The 16306-nt window shown below is 48.0% G+C and overlaps 1 protein-coding gene across 2 annotated transcripts in view; it reads right to left on the reverse strand.

Moving 5' to 3' along the window:
* LOC130344229 (oocyte zinc finger protein XlCOF6-like) overlaps nucleotides 1-13560 on the reverse strand; it is a 133893-nt gene extending 120333 nt beyond the window's left edge. Inside the window, exons 1-5 of one of the 2 annotated variants that reach the window (XM_056554399.1) lie at nucleotides 12754-13560; nucleotides 11780-11959; nucleotides 1571-1697; nucleotides 1423-1487; nucleotides 485-1256 (exon numbers count right to left, since the gene is read on the reverse strand). In XM_056554399.1, the coding sequence (XP_056410374.1) occupies nucleotides 485-1256; nucleotides 1423-1487; nucleotides 1571-1697; nucleotides 11780-11959; nucleotides 12754-12831 (1222 nt within the window). In that variant the 5' untranslated portion in view covers nucleotides 12832-13560. Of the gene's footprint in view, nucleotides 1-484; nucleotides 1257-1422; nucleotides 1488-1570; nucleotides 1698-11779; nucleotides 11960-12753 lie in introns of those variants that run through there. The other variant, XM_056554398.1, reaches the window with a different exon arrangement.
* Between the last annotated feature and the right edge of the window lie 2746 nt (nucleotides 13561-16306).

Consider the following 16306-nt stretch of genomic DNA (forward strand, 5'->3'; position numbering starts at 1 on the left):
CGGCCATCGGATCATTCAAATCTGCGGAATGTCGCCCGTGTTTTCTGGGTGTTCATTCCGCATATTTTCAGCCATTTGAACCCGGCCTTAGTGTTCTTAGTGCCAAGAAGAAAGGAGACACATAATAAAATGGGGAGAAGAAGAAGAGAGCCCACCTAGCCTGTCCTAGAGATAAACATTTGGTTGTTTGTTTGTTTGTTTTTAACCTCTCCTGCTCTGGACAGTTCCTGACATGGACAGAGGTGGCAGCAGAGAGCACTGTGGTCAGACTGAAAATAACTACACAGATTTATCTGCAGCATACAGCAGCTGATAAGTACTGGAAGGCTAAAGATTTTTAAATAGAAGTAATTTACCATTTTAAATAACTTTTTAGCACCAGTTGATTAAAAAAATGTTTCCATGTAATTCCATAAAAAATTATTACAGTCGGTGACTGAGCAGAATCTGTGACTTTTCTCTGCATTAAGTGGTTACTACTCACCTGGGCAGTTACCTGTAGGTATGTCCTCCTTATACTGCTCATCATCGCTCACATCTGTCTCTTCTTCTTCCATTAATTCTGTAGTATTACTATAGATCAGATCTTTCCCTGTTGACATGTTGTCCTTATACTGCTCATCACCGCTCACATCTGTCTCTTCTTCTTCTTTCCTTAAGTCTGTAGTATTACTATAGATTAGATCTTTCCATGTAGGAATGTCCTCCTTACACTGCTCATCACCGCTCACGTCTGTCTCTTCTTCTTCTTCTTTTAGGTCTGTAGTATTACTATAGATCAGATCTTTCCCTGTAGGAATGTCCTCCATATACTGCTCATCACCGCTCACGTCTGTCTCTTCTTCTTCTTCACTTAAGTCTGTAGTATTACTATAGATTAGATCTTTCCCTGTAGGAATGTCCTCCTTATACTGATCATCATCGCTCACATCTGTCTCTTCTTCTTCCTTTATGTCTGTTGCATTAATATAGATCCGATCTTTCCCTGTAGGAATGTCCTTCTTATACTGCTCATCACTGCTCCCATCTGTTTCTTCTTCTTCCCCTAAGTCTGTAGTATTAATATAGATCCGATCTTTCCCTGTAGGAATGTCCTCCTTATACTGCTCCTCATCGCTCACATCTGTCTCTTCTTCTTCCTTTATGTCTGTAGCATTAATATAGATCCGATCTTTCCCTGTAGGAATGTCCTCCTTATACTGCTCATCACCGCTCACATCTGTCTCTGGAGCATTAATATTGTTCGGATCTTCTCCCTGATTCATAAGATATGGAATAAATATAGTAAAAGTCATCAGACAGTAGGAGAAGTCATGTGGGATGTTATAGATGAGCAGGAGATGAGGAGTCATGGAGGGTGAGGGGACTGACAACAAGAGCTTCACAGCCCTTCTACAGATCATAGGGAATATCTCCATCTACCTGATCATCCTGTGGAAGAAGAGGACGGGGACACCTCTCTGGTGCTGTTCTCTTACTGGATCTGACTGTAGGGAACACATACAGAGACTGAATTCATTCTTTACATACCAATAATGAGAGGACGTGTGTATATAGTCATGTCTATTACCTGGTGATGTGAGGGGCTGCTGATCCTCCATCATGACCTGATCCTTGTACTGATCCTTGTGTCCTTCTACATACTCCCACTCCTCCATGGAGAAATAGACCGCCACGTCCTGACACCTTATAGGAACCTGACACATAATGATACAGTCATCACCCCGACCCCTCCAGTGGTGTTACTGTATAATGTCCCAGCAGTGTCACCTATCCAGTCATCACCAGACCCCTCCATTACTGTATAATGTCCCAGCAGTGTCACCTCTCCAGTCATCACCAGACCCCTCCATTACTGTATAATGTCCCAGCAGTGTCACCTCTCCAGTCATCACCAGACCCCTCCATTACTGTATAATGTCCCAGCAGTGTCACCTCTCCAGTCATCACCAGACCCCTCCATTACTGTATAATGTCCCAGCAGTGTCACCTCTCCAGTCATCACCAGACCTCTCCATTACTGTATAATGTCCCAGCAGTGTCACCTCTCCAGTCATCACCGGACCCCTCCATTACTGTATAATGTCCAGCAGTGTCACCTCTACAGTCATCACCAGACCCCTCCATTACTGTATAATGTCCCAGCATTCCCAGCAGTGTCACCTCTCCAGTCATCACCAGACCCCTCCATTACTGTATAATGTCCCAGCATTCCCAGCATGGTCACCTCTCCAGTCATCACCAGACCCCTCCATTACTGTATAATGTCCCAGCAGTGTCACCTCTCCAGTCATCACCGGACCCCTCCATTACTGTATAATGTCCAGCAGTGTCACCTCTCCAGTCATCACCAGACCCCTCCATTACTGTATAATGTCCCAGCAGTGTCACCTCTCTAATCATCACCAGACCCCTCCACTACTGTATAATGTCCCAGCAGTGTCACCTCTCCAGTCATCACCAGACCCCTCCATTATTGTATAATGTCCCAGCAGTGTCACCTCTCCAGTCATCACCAGACCCCTCCATTACTGTATAATGTCCCAGCAGTGTCACCTCTCCAGTCATCACCAGACCCCTCCATTACTGTATAATGTCCCAGCAGTGTCACCTCTCCAGTCATCACCGGACCCCTCCATTACTGTATAATGTCCAGCAGTGTCACCTCTCCAGTCATCACCAGACCCCTCCATTACTGTATAATGTCCCAGCAGGGTCACCTCTCCAGTCATCACCAGACCCCTCCATTACTGTATAATGTCCCAGCAGTGTCACCTCTCCAGTCATCACCAGAACCCTCCATTATTGTATAATGTCCCAGCAGTGTCACCTCTCCAGTCATCACCAGACCCCTCCATTACTGTATAATGTCCCAGCTTTCCCAGCAGTGTCACCTCTCCAGTCATCACCAGACCCCTCCATTACTGTATAATGTCCCAGCAGGGTCACCTCTCCAGTCATCACCAGACCCCTCCATTACTGTATAATGTCCCAGCAGTGTCACCTCTCCAGTCATCACCAGACCCCTCCATTACTGTATAATGTCCCAGCAGTGTCACCTCTCCAGTCATCACCAGACCCCTCCATTACTATATAATGTCCCAGCAGTGTCACCTCTTCAGTCATCACCAGACCCCTCCATTACTGTATAATGTCCCAGCTTTCCCAGCAGTGTCACCTCTCCAGTCATCACCAGACCCCTCCATTACTGTATAATGTCCCAGCAGGGTCACCTCTCCAGTCATCACCAGACCCCTCCATTACTGTATAATGTCCCAGCAGTGTCACCTCTCCAGTCATCACCAGACCCCTCCATTACTGTATAATGTCCCAGCAGTGTCACCTCTCCAGTCATCACCAGACCCCTCCATTACTATATAATGTCCCAGCAGTGTCACCTCTTCAGTCATCACCAGACCCCTCCATTACTGTATAATGTCCCAGCAGTGTCACCTCTCCAGTCACCACCAGACCCCTCCATTACTGTATAATGTCCCAGCAGTGTCACCTCTCCAGTCACCACCAGACCCCTCCATTACTGTATAATGTCCCAGCAGTGTCACCTCTCCAGTCATCACCAGACCCCTCCATTACTGTATAATGTCCCAGCAGGGTCACCTCTCCAGTCATCACCAGACCCCTCCATTACTGTATAATGTCCCAGCAGTGTCACCTCTCCAGTCATCACCAGACTCCTCCATTATTGTATAATGTCCCAGCAGTGTCACCTCTCTAGTCATCACCAGACCCCTCCATTACTGTATAATGTCCCAGCAGTGTCACCTCTCCAGTCATCACCAGACCCCTCCATTACTGTATAATGTCCCAGCAGTGTCACCTCTCCAGTCATCACCAGACCCCTCCATTACTGTATAATGTCCCAGCAGTGTCACCTCTCCAGTCATCACCAGACCCCTCCATTACTGTATAATGTCCCAGCAGTGTCACCTCTCCAGTCATCACCAGACCCCTCCATTACTGTATAATGTCCCAGCAGGGTCACCTCTCCAGTAATCACCAGACCCCTCCATTACTGTATAATATCCCAGCAGTGTCACCTCTCCAGTCATCACCAGACCCCTCCATTACTGTATAATGTCCCAGCAGTGTCACCTCTCCAGTCATCACCAGACCCCTCCATTACTGTATAATGTCCCAGCAGTGTCACCTCTCCAGTCATCACCAGACCCCTCCATTACTGTATAATGTCCCAGCAGTGTCACCTCTCCAGTCATCACCAGACCCCTCCATTACTGTATAATGTCCCAGCTTGCTCTTTTTGAGTGTTGCTGTGTAAGAGGGGGCGTGAAAGAGGAGTTTCAAAAACTGTGATTATCTGTTGTGCGGAGTGAATCTGTGGAGTGGGTGCGACTGCCTATAGCCCACATTCTTATTTTGGGGGGAGGAGGAGTAGATTGGGCACAGGTGTATAAATCTTAGCTTGGGACTCTTATTGAGAGCTTGCTCTTTTTGAGTGTTGCTGTGTAAGAGGGGGCGTGAAAGAGGAGTTTCAAAAACTGGAGTTGGAAAGCAGGAGGTTGAGATCGCTGTGAGTTTTCATTTTTGAACCCACAAGGTCTACAAAAAATTTTAAGTGTCATTTTGACTGTCTGTTTTTTTTTGTGAAATCCCCATAATTAGATGGCCTCCATGTTGGAAAATGCAGTCCAATGTACATCCTGTTCAATGTATGCAATCCTTGAACAACAGTTTGAGGGTGCATATTGTTGTGCGAGATGTGTGCTAGTTGTCCGTTTGGAAGCCCAGATCCTGCATCTAGAGGGGCGACTGGCAACAATGAGAAGCATTAACAACATGGAGAGGAGTCTCCTGCTCACTGAGCAGGCACTCTCGGGAATAGAGGTGGGGGAGGACAGTGGGACGGAGTTGCAGGACAGTCAGGCAGTTAGCTGGGTTACAGTTAGAAAGAGGGGTAGGGGAAAAAGTGTCAGGGAGGCTAGTCCTGAACTGGCACACCCCAACAAGTTTGCCCGCTTGGCAGATGAGGGGGATGCCATTACAGAGCTAGCAGAACTGCAGCAGGATACCGCCTCTGACCGCCAGGGGGGTGTCTGCTCCAGTAAGGAGGGAGGGAGGAGTACAGGGCAGGCCAGACAGGTACTAGTGGTGGGGGACTCAATTATTAGGGGGACAGACAGGGCAATCTGTCACAAAGACCGGGATCGCCGAACAGTGTGCTGTCTGCCTGGCGCACGAGTTCGGCACATCGCGGATCGGGTTGACAGGTTGTTGGGCGGGGCTGGAGAGGACCCAGCAGTCATGGTACATATTGGCACCAATGACAAAGTAAGAGGTAGGTGGAGTGTCCTTAAAAATGATTTCAGGGACTTAGGCCGCAAGCTTAAGGCAAGGACCTCCAAGGTAGTCTTTTCTGAAATACTACCAGTACCACGAGCCGCACCAGAGAGGCAGCGGGAGATCAGGGAGGTAAACAAGTGGCTCAGAAGCTGGTGTAGGAAGGAAGGGTTTGGGTTCATGGAGAACTGGGCTGACTTCGCTGTCGGTTACCGGCTCTACCGTAGGGACGGGCTGCACCTCAATGGGGAGGGTGCAGCTTTGCTTGGGGAGAAGATGGCTAGAAGGGTGGAGGAGTGTTTAAACTAGGGACTTGGGGGGAGGGAACCTACAGCAAAGAGGGGGAAGATAGTGTAGATAGAGAGGTGGGAATTATAAATGTACCTGGGGGTGGAGCGGAGGGAGGGGTTAGAATAGTTAATAGGAATAGGCTTCATAGGAAAATAAAACTTACACCCTTGAATCCCATTAACCCCAATAACATAAAGGATGGAAATGTAAAGTGTATGTTCAAAAATGCCAGAAGCCTAGCAAATAAAATGGGGGAGCTTGAGGCCTTGATACTGGAGGAACATATTGATATAGTTGGGGTCACTGAGACATGGCTGGACTCCTCGCATGACTGGGCTGTCAATCTGCAGGGGTTTACATTGTTTCGCAAGGACAGAACGAACAGAAAAGGTGGTGGAGTCTGTCTGTATGTAAGAAGTGGTATGAAAGTCAGTGTGAACGATGCCATAGTGTGTGATGATTCTGAGGATGTGGAATCATTGTGGGTAGAATTACAAAAGGAGGGAAATACTGAAAAAATAATATTTGGGGTAATCTACAGACCCCCTAATATCACTGAAGAGATAGAAGTTCGGCTTCATAAACAAATAGAGAGGGCCGCCCGGGCAGGTACAGTGGTAATAATGGGAGATTTTAACTATCCAGATATAGATTGGGGTCCGGGGTTGGCTAAAACTACAAAGGGGCGACAATTCCTAAATTTATTGCAGGATAATTTTATTGGCCAGTTTGTGGAGGACCCAACAAGAAGTGATGCCTTGTTGGATCTGATCATTTCCAACAACGCAGAGCTGATTGGTAATGTAACTGTGAGGGAAAACCTTGGTAATAGCGACCACAATATAGTTACTTTTGACTTAAAATGTAGAAAACAAAGACAGGGGGGGAAGGCAAAAACATATAACTTTAAAAAGGCAAATTTCCCTGGGCTGAGATCTGCACTACAGGACATAGACTGGGGGAGGGGTTCTCAAATACTGATACAGAAGGTAAATGGGACATCTTTAAATTAACTCTAAATAACTATACAGCTAAATATATACCAAAGGGGAACAAATATAAACGATTGAAACTAAATCCTACATGGCTGACACATGATGTTAAAAGAGCAATAAACAACAAAAAAATAGCCTTCAAAAAATACAAATCTGATGGGTCAGCGATAACATTTAAACAGTACAAGGAGCTTAATAAAATCTGTAAAAATGTAATAAAAACAGCAAAAATTCAAAATGAGAGACAGGTGGCCAAAGAAAGCAAAACTAATCCTAAATATTTTTTTAGATATATAAATGCAAAAAAACCAAGGACAGAGCATGTAGGACCCCTTAATAATGATAATGGGGAGGTTGTCACAGGCGATCAAGAGAAGGCGGAGCTACTGAATGGGTTCTTTAGTTCTGTATACACTATGGAAGAAGGAGATGACATTGGCCAGGTCAGTGCTGGTAACACATCATGTACAGGTCAGTGCTGGTAACACATCATGTACAGGTCAGTGCTGGTAACACATCATGTAATGTACTGAACTGGCTTAATGTAGAGATGGTACAAGGTAAGTTAAGTGATATAAATGTAAGCAAATCCCCAGGACCGGATGGATTACACCCAAGAGTTCTTAGAGAGGTAAGTTCAGTAATATCTGTACCCCTGTTCATGATATTTAGAGATTCTCTGGTGTCTGGTATTGTGCCAAGGGACTGGCGCAAGGCGAATGTGGTGCCAATCTTCAAAAAGGGCTCTAGGTCTTCCCCAGGAAACTATAGACCGGTAAGTTTAACGTGCATTGTGGGTAAATTGTTTGAAGGACTTATAAGGGATTACATACAGGAATACATAGGGGATAATTGTATTATAAGTGATAACCAGCATGGGTTTACTAAGGATAGAAGTTGTCAAACCAATCTAATTTGCTTTTATGAAGAGGTGAGTAGAAGCCTTGACAGAGGAATGGCTGTGGATATAGTGTTTCTGGATTTTGCTAAAGCATTTGATACTGTCCCTCATAGACGTCTGACAGGTAAGTTAAGGTCTTTGGGTTTGGAAATTTTAGTTTGTAACTGGATTGAACACTGGCTCATGGATCGTACCCAGAGAGTGGTGGTCAATGATTCGTACTCTGATTGGTCCCCGGTTATTAGTGGTGTACCCCAAGGTTCAGTACTGGGACCGCTGTTGTTTAATTTATTTATCAATGATATAGAGGATGGTATTAACAGCTCTGTTTCTATCTTTGCAGATGACACCAAGCTTTGTAGCACGGTACAGTCTATAGAGGATGTGCATAAGTTACAAGATGACTTGGATAGACTAAGTGTCTGGGCATCCACTTGGCAAATGAGGTTCAATGTGGATAAATGTAAAGTTATGCATCTGGGTACTAATAACCTGCATGCATCGTATGTCTTAGGGGGGATTAAACTGGCAGAGTCACTGGTAGAGAAGGATCTGGGTGTACTTGTAGATCACAGACTACAGAATAGCACAATGTCAGGCTGCTGCTTCCAAAGCCGGCAGGATATTGTCATGTATCAAAAGAGGCATGGACTCAAGGGACAGGGACATAATACTCCCCCTTTATAAAGCATTGGTACGGCCTCACCTGGAATATGCTGTTCAGTTTTGGTCACCTGTCCATAAAAGGGACACTGCGGAGTTGGAAAGGGTGCAGAGACGCGCGACTAAACTAATATGGGGCCTGGAACATCTTAGCTATGAGGAGCGATTAAAGGAGTTACAATTGTTTAGTCTTGAGAAGAGACGTATAAGGGGGGATATGATAAACGTATATAAGTATATTAATGGCCCATACAAAAAATATGGAGAAAAACTGTTCCAGGTTAAACCCCCCCAAAGGACGAGGGGGCACTCCCTCCGTCTGGAGAAGAAAAAGTTTAGTCTCAAGGGGCGACACGCCTTCTTTACCGTGAGGACTGTGAATTTATGGAACGGTCTACCTCAGGAACTGGTCACAGCAGGAACAATTAACAGCTTTAAAACAGGATTAGATACATTCCTGGAACAAAATAAGATTAATGCTTATGAAGAAATATAAAATCTCATCCCTTCCCCAATATCGCGCCACACCCCTACCCCTTAATTCCCTGGTTGAACTTGATGGACATATGTCTTTTTTCGACCGTACTAACTATGTAACTATGTAACTATATCCCAGCAGTGTCACCTCTCCAGTCATCACCAGACCCCTCCATTACTCTATAATGTCCCAGCAGTGTCACCTCTCTAATCATCACCAGACCCCTCCATTACTGTATAATGTCCCAGCAGTGTCACCTCTCCAGTCATCACCAGACCCCTCCATTACTGTATAATGTCCCAGCAGTGTCACCTCTCCAGTCATCACCAGACCCCTCCATTACTGTATAATGTCCCAGCAGTGTCACCTCTCCAGTCATCACCAGACCCCTCCATTACTGTGTAATGTCCCAGCAGTGTCACCTCTCCAGTCATCACCAGACCCCTCCATTACTGTGTAATGTCCCAGCAGTGTCACCTCTCCAGTCATCACCAGACCCCTCCATTACTGTATAATGTCCCAGCAGTGTCACCTCTCCAGTCATCACCAGACCCCTCCATTACTGTATAATGTCCCAGCAGTGTCATCTCTCCAGTCATCACCAGACCCCCCCATTACTGTATAATGTCCCAGCAGTGTCACCTCTCCAGTCATCACCAGACCCCTCCATTACTGTATAATGTCCCAGCAGTGTCACCTCTCCAGTCATCACCAGACCCCTCCATTACTGTATAATGTCCCAGCAGTGTCACCTCTCCAGTCATCACCAGACCCCTTCATTACTGTATAATGTCCCAGCAGTGTCACCTCTCCAGCCATCACCAGACCCCTCCATTACTCTATAATGTCCCAGCAGTGTCACCTCTCCAGTCATCACCAGACCCCTCCATTACTGTATAATGTCCCAGCAGTGTCACCTCTCCAGTCATCACCAGACCCCTCCATTACTCTATAATGTCCCAGCAGTGTCACCTCTCTAATCATCACCAGACCCCTCCATTACTGTATAATGTCCCAGCAGTGTCACCTCTCTAATCATCACCAGACCCCTCCATTACTGTATAATGTCCCAGCAGTGTCACCTCTCCAGTCATCACCAGACCCCTCCATTACTGTATAATGCCCCAGCAGTGTCACCTCTCTAATCATCACCAGACCCCTCCATTACTATATAATGTCCCAGCAGTGTCACCTCTCCAGTCATCACCAGACCCCTCCATTACTGTATAATGTCCCAGCAGTGTCACCTCTCCAGTCATCACCAGACCCCTCCATTACTGTATAATGTCCCAGCAGTGTCACCTCTCCAGTCATCACCAGACCCCTCCATTACTGTATAATGTCCCAGCAGTGTCACCTCTCTAATCATCACCAGACCCCTCCATTACTGTATAATGTCCCAGCAGTGTCACCTCTCCAGTCATCACCAGACCCCTCCATTACTGTATAATGTCCCAGCATTCCCAGCAGTGTCACCTCTCCAGTCATCACCAGACCCCTCCATTACTGTATAATGTCCCAGCAGTGTCACCTCTCCAGTCATCACCAGACCCCTCCATTACTGTATAATGTCCCAGCAGTGTCACCTCTCCAGTCATCACCAGACCCCTCCATTACTGTATAATGTCCCAGCAGGGTCACCTCTCCAGTCATCACCAGACCCCTCCATTACTGTATAATGTCCCAGCAGTGTCACCTCTCCAGTCATCACCAGACTCCTCCATTACTGTATAATGTCCCAGCAGTGTCACCTCTCCAGTAATCACCAGACCCCTCCATTACTGTATAATGTCCCAGCAGTGTCACCTCTCCAGTCATCACCAGACGCCTCCATTACTGTATAATGTCCCAGCAGTGTCACCTCTCCAGTCATCACCAGACCCCTCCATTACTGTATAATGTCCCAGCAGTGTCACCTCTCCAGTCATCACCAGACCCCTCCATTACTGTATAATGTCCCAGCAGTGTCACCTCTCCAGTCATCACCAGACCCCTCCATTACTGTATAATGTCCCAGCATTCCCAGCAGTGTCACCTCTCCAGTCATCACCAGACCCCTCCATTACTGTATAATGTCCCAGCAGTGTCACCTCTCCAGTCAGCACCAGACCCCTCCATTACTGTATAATGTCCCAGTATTCCCAGCAGTGTCACCTCTCCAGTCATCACCAGACCCCTCCATTACTGTATAATGTCCCAGCATTCCCAGCAGTGTCACCTCTCCAGTCATCACCAGACCCCTCCATTACTGTATAATGTCCCAGCAGTGTCACCTCTCCAGTCATCACCAGACCCCTCCATTACTGTATAATGTCCCAGCAGGGTCACCTCTCCAGTCATCACCAGACCCCTCCATTACTGTATAATGTCCCAGCAGTGTCACCTCTCCAGTCATCACCAGACCCCTCCATTACTGTATAATGTCCCAGCATTCCCAGCAGTGTCACCTCTCCAGTCATCACCAGACCCCTCCATTACTGTATAATGTCCCAGCAGTGTCACCTCTCCAGACATCACCAGACCCCTCCATTACTGTATAATGTCCCAGCAGGGTCACCTCTCCATTCATCACCAGACCCCTCCATTACTGTATAATGTCCCAGCAGTGTCACCTCTCCAGTCATCACCAGACCCCTCCATTACTGTATAATGTCCCAGCAGTGTCACCTCTCCAGTCATCACCAGACCCCTCCATTACTGTATAATGTCCCAGCAGTGTCACCTCTCCAGTCATCACCAGACCCCTCCATTACTGTATAATGTCCCAGCATTCCCAGCAGTGTCACCTCTCCAGTCATCACCAGACCCCTCCATTACTGTATAATGTCCCAGCAGTGTCACCTCTCCAGTCAGCACCAGACCCCTCCATTACTGTATAATGTCCCAGCATTCCCAGCAGTGTCACCTCTCCAGTCATCACCAGACCCCTCCATTACTGTATAATGTCCCAGCATTCCCAGCAGTGTCACCTCTCCAGTCATCACCAGACCCCTCCATTACTGTATAATGTCCCAGCAGTGTCACCTCTCCAGTCATCACCAGACCCCTCCATTACTGTATAATGTCCCAGCAGTGTCACCTCTCCAGTCATCACCAGACCCCCTCCATTACTGTATAATGTCCCAGCAGGGTCACCTCTCCAGTCAGCAGCTCCATCATCTTGTTGATGAGTTCTCGGATCTTCTGTTCATCCATTTCCTCATGTATCAGGGAGTGAGGTGGGGGCCCCGGGATTGGGCTCAGGGTTCTTCCCCATCCTTCACACACAGGGGCCCCACAGCGCCCACTAGAGGACTTCTTCACTACTGTGTAATCCTGTGTATGGAGAGACACATTAATATCACTACATACATTCCCAGAATCCCTCACCTCTCCAGTCATATCCATCTGTTATTACAGAGATAAGAATGAGGTCATGTGACATCACTCCCAGAATCCCTCACCTCTCCAGCCATATCCATCTGTTATTACATAGATAAGAATGAGGTCATGTGACATCACTCCCAGAATCCCTCACCTCTCCAGTCATATCCATCTGTTATTACATAGATAAGAATGAGGACATGTGACATCACTCCCAGAATCCCTCACCTCTCCAGTCATATCCATCTGTTATTACATAGATAAGAATGAGGACATGTGACATCACTCCCAGAATCCCTCACTTCTCCAGTCATATCCATCTGTCATTACATAGATAAGAATGAGGTCATGTGACATCACTCCCAGAATCCCTCACCTCTCCAGTCATATCCATCTGTTATTACATAGATAAGAATGAGGTCATGTGACATCACTCCCAGAATCCCTCACCTCTCCAGTCATATCCAGCTGTTATTACATAGATTAGAATGAGGTCATGTGACATCACTCCCAGAATCCCTCACCTCTCCAGTCATTTCCATCTGTTCTTACATAGATAAGAATGAGGTCATGTGACATCACTCCCAGAATCCCTCACCTCTCCAGTCATATCCATCTGTTATTACATAGATAAGAATGAGGTCATGTGACATCACTCCCAGAATCCCTCACCTCTCCAGTCATATCCATCTGTTATTACATAGATAAGAATGAGGTCATGTGACATCACTTCCAGAATCCCTCACCTCTCCAGTAAGCCGGAAGAGTATCTGTAGGGTGAGGTTTATGATCCTGTCGGCCATCTTGTTCCTGTCTCTCTCCATGGTTGATGGGTCATCCAGGAGAATTCTCTTATATAGAAGATATCAGCAGAGGATCCTGGATTGGAGAAACCTGAAGGGAAGAAGAGGAGACGATGATAAACCGCACCAGATTCTATGGAGAAATAAAATCCATTTCCTGGAGATAATCTGGGGAAACATCTGAGGAGACATTATAGTCACAATGATTTCGGATGAGTTCTCCTCTATGATGACGTCCTCGGAAATTTACCAGAAAATCTTTCAGAATCTTTGGCGGCAAAAAATCAAATACAGAAGAACAAACACCGAGAACACGAGAAGAAAGACAAGAAGGTAAACGTAAAGAAAAGAGAAGGAAAAGGGAGGATAGAGGGTGAAGGGAAACAAGGGGGGGAGGAGCATAAGGAGGGAATGGACGACCAATCACATGACCCAGCAATATAGCAGAGAACACGCTGGAGGACACAACAGGACGGCGACTCCACAGGATCCTGGAATCACATCCACGGGGGCCACGTCTGGTAGAATCTATCATGAGACTCATGGATGGCGACTAATCTATCACCTTGGACACCAGAGCCGGAGGAGATGGGAAGATTTATAGGATGTGGGAGATGAAGGGTTAATGTATCATTTTACTATATTTTATCTATAGATAAATGTCTGTCCCCTCCCTCAGAAAGAGGAGAAGATGTCTGGGGGCGGAGTCACCTTTATAGGGGTTCATTGTGTCACGTCACAGCCACACCCCCTCGTGAAGTCACAGCCACACCCCCTCGTGATGTCACAAACCACACCACTTGTGATGTCACAGCCACATCCCCTCATTATGTCACAGCCACACCCCCTCATTATGTCACTGTCACACCCCCCTCGTCATGACACAGCCACACACCCTCGTGATGTCACAGCCACAACCCCTCATGATGTCACAGCCACACCCCCTCGTGATGTCACAGCCACACACCCTCGTGATGTCACAGCCACACCCCCTCATGAGGTCACAGTCACCCCCCTCGTGACATCACAGACACCCCCCTTGTGATGTCACAGCCACACACCCTTGTTATGTCACAGCCACACACCCTTGTTATGTCACAGCCACACCCCCTCGTTATGTCACAGCCACACCCCCTCGTTATGTCACAGCCACACACCCCCTCATGATGTCACAGCCACACCCCCGTGACGTCACAGACACCCCCTCGTTATGTCACAGCCACACCCCCCTCGTTATGTCAGCCACACCCCCTCGTTATGTCACAGCCACACCACCTCGTTATGTCACAGCCACACCCCCTTGTTATGTCACAGCCACACCCCCTCGTTATGTCACAGCCACACCCCCTCGTTATGTCACAGCCACACCCCCTCGTTATGTCACAGTCACACACCCTCGTTATGTCACAGCCACACCCCCTGGTGATGTCACAGCCACACACCCCTCATGATGTCACAGCCACACACCCTCGTGATGTCACAGCCACACCCCCATAACGTCAGACACCCCCCTCGTGACGACGCAGACACCCCCTCGTGATGTCACATCCACACCCCCTCATGATGTCACAGACACCCCCCGTCTTGTGATGTCACAGCCACACCCCCTCCATTCATGTCTATGGGAGGGGGCGTGTCGGCAGAGCCTGGATCCACAGAGGAGTCGGCCCAGTTGTCCATAAACCTCCTTCTACAAGATGGCGGCGGCCGGGGAGACATGTGGACACCGCGGGGAGAGAACCAGAAGGAGAAGAAGAACCTGACATATTAGAGGTAAAGACATAACAGGAATAGGGCCACAAGTAGGGTTGCCACCCTGCCGGTATTTTACCGGCACAGCCGGTATTTTCATTCAGATTCCGGGCTTCCGGTAAGTTTTTATGAAAAATACCGGCCATGCAATGGCCGGTATTTTTCATTCACTCTCATCACACTAACCTGAAAAAAAAACAAAACTCCTGTTCTGTTCGGTGCCGGCACCGCTGAGCGGGAGTGCGGGCCGCACGCCCGCACCATGCCGCTCAGCACAGCACCCTGTCTGACTCTGAGGCTGTCCCCGTCTCCCAGTCCCAGGTCTAAAACTTTACCTATGCAATGCTGTGCGGCCGGATCTGCGGAGGGATGTTGCAGAAGTGACATCACCCCACAGACCCGCGAAGGACATCACGTCACTCGCCGAGACTGAGAGGAGACTGGAGAGGTGCTGCGGTAGTAGGTAAGTGTGTCTGTTACTATGTTTGTGTCTGTGTTCGTGTGTCTGTCAGCCAGTGTGTGTGTGTCAGTGTTTGTGTGTGTTTCTCTGTCTAGGAAAGAGGAGGGGGGGGGGTAACTGCCTATACCTATGGGGAAAAGGGGGGGGGGTAACTGCCTATACCTATGGGGAAAAGGGGGGGGGGGGTAACTGCCTATACCTATTTGGAAGAGAGGGGGGGTAACTGCCTATACCTATGGGGAAGAGGGGGGGGGGTAACTGCCTATACCTATGGGGAAGAGGGGGGGGGTAACTGCCTATACCTATGGGGAAGGGGGGGGGGGTAACTGCCTATACCTATGGGGAAGAGGGGGGGGGGTAACTGCCTATACCTATGGGGAAGAGGGGGGGGGGTAACTGCCTATACCTATGGGTAAGAGGGGGGGGGGGGGGTAACTGCCTATACCTATGGGGAAGAGGGGGGGGGGTAACTGCCTATACCTATGGGGAAGAGGGGGGGGGGGTAACTGCCTATACCTATGGGGAAGAGGGGGGGGTAACTGCCTATACCTATGGGGAAAGAGAGGGGGGGTAACTGCCTATACCTATGGGGAAGAGGGGGGGGGTAACTGCCTATACCTATGGGGAAGAGGGGGGGGGTAACTGCCTATACCTATGGGGAAGAGGGGGGGGGGGTAACTGCCTATACCTATGGGGAAGAGAGGGGGGGGGGGTAACTGCCTATACCTATGGGGAAGAGGGGGGTGACTCTGCCTATAGGGAACGGGGGGGGGGGGGGTGTAACTACCTATACTTATTGGGGGGGGCTACCTAACTTTATACCTGGATGCCTAACTACTTACCTACATACCAGGCTATCTAACTATGTACCTGGCCTTCATACATGGCTGCCTAGCTAGCCCCGTACCTACCTGGCTTGTCACCTACCTACATATCTGGCTTCCTGATCTGTACCTTACCATCTAAGTGATTCTATACAGGACCATATGGCGGTAGCTATCCAGCTGTACACAGGAGGTCATATACCATCTATTTGAATTATATAACAGGACCCATATGAGTGTAGATTCTCAGCTGTTTACCACAGGATGTATATACCATATAATTGACTCTATATACAGGACCATATGGTGTAGCCATATCAGCTGTACACAGGATGTATATACCATCTTACAGCTGATTATATACCAGGCCATATGGCGGTAGATATCAGCTGTACACAGAGATCTGTATACCATATAAGTGATTTATATACAGGACCATATGGCGGTAGATATCAGTGTA

Source organism: Hyla sarda, unplaced genomic scaffold, assembly GCF_029499605.1.
Source record: "Hyla sarda isolate aHylSar1 unplaced genomic scaffold, aHylSar1.hap1 scaffold_707, whole genome shotgun sequence".
NCBI classification, from domain to species: Eukaryota; Metazoa; Chordata; class Amphibia; order Anura; family Hylidae; genus Hyla; species Hyla sarda.